The sequence below is a fragment of the Quercus lobata genome, chromosome 3 (assembly GCF_001633185.2).
Source record: "Quercus lobata isolate SW786 chromosome 3, ValleyOak3.0 Primary Assembly, whole genome shotgun sequence".
In the NCBI taxonomy this organism is placed as follows: domain Eukaryota; kingdom Viridiplantae; phylum Streptophyta; class Magnoliopsida; order Fagales; family Fagaceae; genus Quercus; species Quercus lobata.
This window is the reverse complement of record NC_044906.1, coordinates 57,933,250-57,941,126: the sequence shown is the minus strand read 5'-3', so window position 1 is coordinate 57,941,126 and position 7,877 is coordinate 57,933,250. Positions and strand designations below refer to the sequence as shown.

The 7,877-nt window shown below is 30.7% G+C and overlaps 1 protein-coding gene across 1 annotated transcript; it reads left to right on the top strand.

The window, feature by feature from the left end:
• The first annotated feature begins 3,916 nt into the window (after window positions 1-3,916).
• Window positions 3,917-6,591, top strand: LOC115981142 (protein DMR6-LIKE OXYGENASE 1-like). The gene is made up of 3 exons (XM_031103321.1): window positions 3,917-4,415; window positions 4,564-4,891; window positions 6,346-6,591. Exons 1-3 carry the CDS (start codon window positions 3,964-3,966, stop codon window positions 6,589-6,591), a joined length of 1,026 nt encoding a protein of 341 aa, XP_030959181.1. The 5' UTR covers window positions 3,917-3,963.
• The last annotated feature ends 1,286 nt before the right edge of the window (window positions 6,592-7,877 follow it).

The window sequence follows — 7,877 nt, the reverse complement described above, 5'->3', positions numbered from 1 at the left end:
CTCTTTGGACTAGATCTTGAGATTTGAAAGTGCAAAGAGTGAAACAGTCAAAGTCTTCAGGCAGTATATATATGAGAAGGAAAAGCAAGCAGGACAATTCCCGCCTAAGTCCCCATAAAATCTTCCACCATTGGATCTCCATCATATTGTAGAATGTGGGGAAGATTGCACCGTAGGAAATAAATGCAAGCACGTCCCGGATGCTGAAACGTCAAGAGCGTGCTTTTAGGCAGTTGAAAAGACACTTGCATAGACAAAAATGATGTAAGAGCAGAGTAGAATATTTGCTGGAATATTGAAATCCCCTTTTTTCTCGAGGAGCAAAAGAGCAGAATTTTGAGGGGCTATTGTTGGGATAAAGGGCCCAAAATGGATATTGGGCTGTGGGTCGTGTCTGAGTACATTAAGTTGTCTGAGGACAGGTAGACATTAATGAGGACGTCCCAGTTAGTAGGCTATGGGGTAAGTCTGGTCGTAGAGGGAGGGGAATGTAGTTCGGGGAGAGTATACCTCCTCGGCTTAGCAAACTAGAGATCAAAGGTCTGACCTACCATCATGAACAACACACTAGACAATTATACTGGTAAGAATAAGTGTCAAATATCTAGGAGACAAAGGAAAGCTGAGAAATATTTAGGAAAAAGCTGTTATCTCCGCATTAAATGCTTTGCAGCTAACTCTCTGGCCGCATTAATGTGGAGGTGATACTTGAACAGTAACATTCAGCCTTATAGCTACTCACAAAGGTTTCAAGAAGGTACTGATAGGACAAGGATCAAAACCAGCAACTTGATTTACATGTGGAGGGCTAAGATGAAGTAAAGAAAAGGAATAGAAAGAAGAAAAATCCCATTACAAGAGCATCATTTGAGAATCGGTAGAAAAACACTGTAGCCACAAGAACTGTAATTGTACTTAAGTTCAAAATAAATATATATAAGAACTACTCTCCTCAAACTTTGCCGATGAAGATTTTCCTTGCATAAAACTTGTTCATTTTCATTTTCTAGCCATATTTAACCAACTGTGATTCTTGTCCAACTAATTGAAATCCAATATCTAGCCCACTTTCTACCAAATTCATTGTATTGGTCTCTTTGAGCCTTTGTCCTTTTCATTTTGGGCTTGGGAACCAAAATGTGCCCTTACAGTAATATTTTATCAATTTTATAGTTTTTTTTTGAGAAAAAATTCTTTTTTACAGTGTTAAGACTTAAGAGAATAACAACATGCTTACAAAATAGTGACCTAAGAGTATAACAACATGCTTACAAAATAGTATATCGCTTACTTTCCTTGATTGTTTTCAACAAAATATAGAGTTCAACATTTTTTTCCTATTCTTCTAAGTCTTTAATATTTGAGTTTATAGCAAAAATTTGGAGTTTCGAACTGAGAAAAAAAAAAAACCCAAAAGATGGGAAAAAAAGAAAAAGAAGAAGAAAGATAGTGATGACTTTGGGGTTTTAGGGTTGTATGTGAACATTAAGTAGATTTATTTATTAATTTATTATTATCATTACTATTATTATTGTGTGTAAAATATGGAACTCACTAATTAAAGTGACACTAGACATAAAATATTGCAATAATTCTATGGTACAAAATGTTTAACAAAATGTTCACAATTGCCAAGATGACTAGTTGTTAATGGTAGTTAAAAATGTGATACTAATTATGAGCCCAAATAAAAACCACTAAAAACTTACCAATCTTTTTAAAAATATTTTTCTTTTCTTTTCTTTTTTCAACTTAAGTATTTTTAAAACTTATTGTGCCTATAACAATATAAAATAAATAAAAAATAAATAAAGGAATAACAAAAAAGTGTCATATATATATATATATATATATATACACCATCTATTAGAACTTTGACATGTCTTATTTTCTTTAAATTGTATAATAGATGGTTTTATATACAAATAAAATCGTAAGAAATTTCTATTAATAACTATAAGAATTATGAAATTCCATATTTAGAAAAATGAAAATGAAAATTTTTAAATTTTTGTGTACTTCTTCTAATATTTCCATTTAAGGTTTTGAAAGCCTAGATCCTTTCACATTATTATTCATAATTCTAGCATAGTTTTTAATTGATTTTAAATTTTATAATAGCTAAGAGCCTTATAGCTCAACTAGTTATTACATGGTGTTTTTAAGGAAGACATTGAGGCTTCAAATCCTCGCACATATAATTAAGGTCTTTGGCCTTTAATGACTTTTTTTAATGTTGCTGTATAAGGTTTTGAAAGTCTACATTTTCTCACATTATTATTCTAATATATGTATTAGTTGAATTTAAATTATACAAGGATCCCTGTACAAAACTTCCTATATTTAAATCCTCCGTTATAATTTTGTTAGGGTTCGGTTAACAGGTGTCTTTAGGATATTTGTTAATTGATCATTTTAGGAAATATCAATAGCTTTTTTCTATTCTCATAAAATGTTTCTAAAAATATTCTCTAAGTTGTTCGCCTAACTACAATTACCTAAACAAATAAATCTCACTATTGTTATTTTCATAGACTCCCAATCCTAAGAGGACGGTGAACTCACACATAAAATGTTGATTTCTTTGATGTATATTGGAATGAGATCTTGCATGGTTAAAACTTCAGTACTTTGGACAATCACATATAATGTAGTAGAACACAAATTTTAAGACGGAACCCATAATATCTTTATAGGGACATAAAACATCCCCTTGAGATGGGTTTAATGAGAATTTCTTATTCATTAGGCCTGACAATTTTAGTAAAGGGTTTTTTTGATAAATAATTTCACTACAAGACCCTTGGCCTTTAGTAAAGAGTTAGTTAAGTGTGTGTGTATATATATACTTTAATTTTTTTTTTTTTGTTGCTAAATATACACTTAATATTTATATACTAGAGTAAGTCATAACTCATAAATATATTGTATACAAAGTTATCACCTTTGAACTTATCATCTTCTGAACTCCAATGAAAAATGTTGTTTGGGTTTGATATTAGACATGTACAAAAATATCAACAAATACAAAATGAAGTATCTCCTATAATTATAAATTTGTGCTCAATGAGGATCATTCATCAAAAATTAAAATTAAAAAACAAAAGTCATCTTTTACCATCTTTATATTGAATTCTAACAATTTTCATTTTAATTAAAATTACAAAATGATCTACAATGTGAATAAAAGAATTCAATGGAATCATGAAAGTCTTCAAAGATATGAATGATTCAAAACTTTAATAAATACAAGTGTAAATTTTGTAATAAAAAATAAAATTTAGAAAACAAACACTATCTATTATTAATAGGCCAATTGACAAATTTGTTTATTTTTTAATAACCCAATTGGCAAATTTGATTTTTTTTTTTTTTTTTTTGAAGAGCACCAATGGACTAAATCAAACAATTATTTTTATTTTTGAAGAAACATTTTTTTGGGGGGGGGGGGGTGGTGGTGGTGGTGGGGGAAGGAAGGGGTGGTTGGACTCAAATAATTGGAGAGACCAATAATCCTGTTTTATAAGCCAAATCTTTAAAGTATTTGATAATTATATATTGTATAACAGAAGCCCCCCAACAAAATGTGGCTGGGCCCCTGGTTTCCTAGCTACTTTTATTTCTCTTTTTCTCGTTTTTATTTTTTCAATAGAAATGAGTGAAAGGATGAGAGAAGGAGAGAGAAATAATATATGACATTCCAAATGGATACTACCTTTGTACAGTAAGTTTAGTGGAAGTCTAATGTTATTAATTAATGGGAGTCTAAAACGCGAGGAAAAACATGGGACTAAAGGAACTTTTATCCAGAGCCATATATCATTAATAAAATCAAAATCAATTTTTCCTGGTCCAAAATATCATTCTGTTCACATAGAGATCACAAAAACACGTTTCTTGGTATAATATAAGGCAGTCTTGATCGACTCTTTGCTTCAACCAGAGCTCCTCTCTTATCTTTTCATGGAGATGACACCCTTTCAATTAGCCAATAACACACCTCTCTCACTTTCTCCTAATTTCGTTCTCCCAGTGAACAAGAGGCCAAACCTCTTAAACGTACTTCCTTCTGCCTCAATTCCCATTATCGACTTAAATGACAATAATATTGATGATGGTCAAGGGCCATCCCCGTTAGTTTCAAAAATATCACAAGCTTGTGAGGAATATGGTCTCTTTCATATTATCAACCATGGAGTCCCCAAAGAATTATGCCAAAAAACGTTGTCTGTGGTTAGGGCACAATATGTTACAAAAGATCATACCAAGCAAGCGAAAGTGCTCAACTATTACCAAAAGGTCCAAAAGTATGAAGGCATAGAAAAGGTGAAAATGTGGAATGAGACCTTCTCACACCCTTGGCATCATACAGAAGATTTTACTCATTTGTTACCCACAAATCCTCCTCAGTATCGGTATCTCAGCTGGCTCATTTTACAAACTTTTTGTTTTTCCTCTACCAAAGCTAGCCTATATTTGATTGATTGCATATATAATTATAAATTAACTCAATAACTTTTTGGGTGATTCATGTTTTCTTTTGTTTGATTGTTATATATGTAGAGAAGTTTTTGCTGAGTATGCAAGGAAGATTGGAGAGTTGTTTGATAGACTTTTGAGCTTGATATCCCGAGGGCTTGGCCTAGAGAATGATTGTTTAAAGAGGAGGATAGGTGAGAGGCCTCGCCTTAACTGTCAAGCAAATTACTATCCACCATGTCCAGACCCCGAGCTCACAATTGGGTTGCCTGAACACAATGATCTTGGTTCTATAGCGGTACTCCTACAAGTGGAGGGAGTGACTGGCCTCCAAGTGATCAAAGATGGGAAATGGTTGCCCGTTGATCCTGTGCCCAATGCATTCGTCATCAATCTGGCTGATCAAATTCAGGTAGCCGTACCATTTTTCAGTTTTTTCTTTAAAGGTTGTCTGTGATAGTTACACATTATGTGTACTAAGAATATACACATTTCAGCTATAGTATATATAGCAGTGTATAACTCTACATATACAAGATTAATTAGCATAAAATTTATATTTTAATAGAAGCCAACTATTAAATTAAAAAAAATTAATTAATTTTTTATTATAAAAAAGGCCAAATGGATAACCAAATGAGGACTATAACCAGTGACAGAGTTATGGTTTTAGTTTAGGAGGAGAAACATTAACAGAAAAGCTAATTTGAAAAATTTTAATAAATTTTAATAATAAATAAATAAACAGTTATAAACTAATGAAATTGTTATACAAAATCTACCATAAATGTAAGCTATAATATTTTGTCAATCTAAAAATATTTAGAGTATAGCAATATACTATATTCATGCTCATTTTTCTTGATTGCTTTTAAAAAGAATATAGAATTCAATAATTTTTTTCTCTATTCTTCTAAGTATTTAAAATTTAGGATTATAATTAAAACCAAGAGTTTGGAATTGTATTAAAACGCGGCTATAGCCTCATTTGGTCTATAGCCGCGTTTATATGCATGGTATACATCGCAATTATAGGTCCAATAGGTCTATAGTTGCATTTTAATAGCTGCAGTTAAAAAAATGCGGCTACAATAAAAAGAAAGTACTAAATACTCCAAATACTCAACCACAGCAAAAGAAAAGCTCTAAATATTCAATGTTGAACCTTAACTTCTACGGTGGAGAACCTTTGTAAGTGCTTTACCTGAAAAATGACTTGTGGTATTATCAAAGCAAGTAATGCTAAAGCATAGTATGCTGTTTACCAGCCCCTAGCAGATAACCTGTAACATCAATCCATCGTTCAATACATTGTGACATAGCATCAGCAACAAACAATATTTATTTAAAGCAATATATCTTCAACAAAAAAAAAAAAATAAATAAATAAATAAATTCTTTAAAGAAATATATATATTGGAAATAGACAAAAATTATGTACCAGCCACAGATAGCTGAGTTATGTCAATAGCACCAACGCAAATCCATTTCGCGGTTTCTTCACCAAAAGCACCTAGAAGTGACTGCTCAAACAGCATTACCATACAAAAGGTTATGACAGCTACTTTATTATCTACCATCAACAAATTACCACCTCAATCAGTTGTGGAATTTGTTATATCTTTAGACTTATAGGCTTGCACTAGCAAAGAGGGTCTATCATGCTCTAGTGGATAGCGTTATTTTCGATTATCAGGACAAATAACTCTGATGATAGAAAAAAAAATTTTATTTACCAAATTACTAGTTTTGTAGTACAAATCAAGCACATATATATGTCTACTTAACTGGTAGTTAATTTGTCAGTGGACTGTAAATTTAATTTTAAAAATTATTATTTTTACTTATGTTTTTACTTTTGTGTAGGTTCTTAGTAATGGAAAGTTCCAGAGTGTGAGACATAGGGCTGTCACCAACAAGTTGTTGCCGCGATTGTCATTAGGAATGTTCTACAACCCAAATTATGACACTGTGATCGGTCCAATTGAGGATTTGATTGATGAAGAGCACCCTCCAAAGTATCGAAAATATAGTTTCAAGGAGTATATGGAAGTATTTTATAGGCAAGAAGGAAAAAGGAGAGTAATTGAAGCTTTTGAGTTGCCACCTTAAGAACTTGTTTTTTTTTATAAATAAAATAAAATAAATATGTAAGATAAATAAATAAATAAATAAAATTGGAAAGTGTGATCTCTGTATTTTCCTTATATATACCATTATATATACTACCCTCTGTGCCCTCTCCTATATGAGGTCCATGTGGACAACTTTGATGTACATTCAAATTATCATTCTCTCTCCTTTGTACATTTTGTTTCTCAAAAAAAGAAAAAAAAAAATCATCAATAAAAATATTTTTTCTGTATTTTTCCCTCCAATCCAAACTGGTATGATTTACTTTTTAATGACTCTAGAATCTTGATAACTGGTTATTTATTTATTTATTTATTTACATGGTTGTATAATCAATTTTGATACTCTTGCTGTCCAGAATTCAATGTCATCTGTTTGATGCAGAGGAAGGAACATGAAACAATGAAAACTAACGTGAATATTGAAAAGAAAGCAGAAGAAAACTTTTTATTTTCCTTCAAGTATGTTTGCCAGAGGGATAGAAAAGTCAGATGACAACAAATGAATATAGGTCCTGTTAACGGGTGCTCTGAGAACAATTGTTAATTAACTATTTAAAAAAAAAATTAATACTGCTTTTATGGGAAATATAAAAAGCTATCAAAAAAATTAATTACTTTTTTTTTTTCTTTTTCCATAAAGAGTTTCTAAAAATATTTCATAAATCAATATCTTTAGGGCATCCGTTAACTTTTCTCAATAAATATTACCTCTATCCAATATTGTTGATCATGTTTAGAAAGCTAAACTTTTAATGGAACATCATTAAAGTATCGTCTTCTAGTTAAAAGGGTATAAGTTTAAAGAACTACCTCTATTGATTTAAACTCTAATAAAAGAAGGTTACTATTATCGGGTGTCCTTAGAGAAATTTTTAATTAATGGACTATTTTAAGAAAGTTTTAAAATACCATTTCATGAGACATATAAAAGCTATTTAAAAAGTCAGTTGTTTTTCTTTTTCCCTATAAAATTTTCTAAAAATATTTTATAAACCAATGCTCTTAGGGCATCCATTACCGTTTCTCATAAAAGAATGGTAATGACTTTTAAAATAAATGATAAGTTAGGAAATTTATTTATTAACTTTTCAAAGATGACTACATTTTGAGACATCCCAAAATGAAATAAAGGACCAATAATAATGTTTTTTGGCTAAATTTTAACTTTTACCCTCTAACTTTGCCTGAAATTTAATTCAATCATGTAACTTCAATTTTTCAATCAATTCAATCCTTCAATTTTAAAAAATTATTTGATGTAGT

What these genes read in the sequence shown, in the direction of transcription:
- LOC115981142 (XM_031103321.1), top strand. Translation starts at nt 3,964, where the DNA reads ATGGAGATGACACCCTTTCAATTAGCCAATAACACACCTCTCTCACTT. An exon ending in ACAAATCCTCCTCAGTATCG is followed by an intron (nt 4,416 to 4,563) that starts GTATCTCAGCTG and finishes TTATATATGTAG; the next exon opens with AGAAGTTTTTGCTGAGTATG. An exon ending in ATCTGGCTGATCAAATTCAG is followed by an intron (nt 4,892 to 6,345) that starts GTAGCCGTACCA and finishes ACTTTTGTGTAG; the next exon opens with GTTCTTAGTAATGGAAAGTT.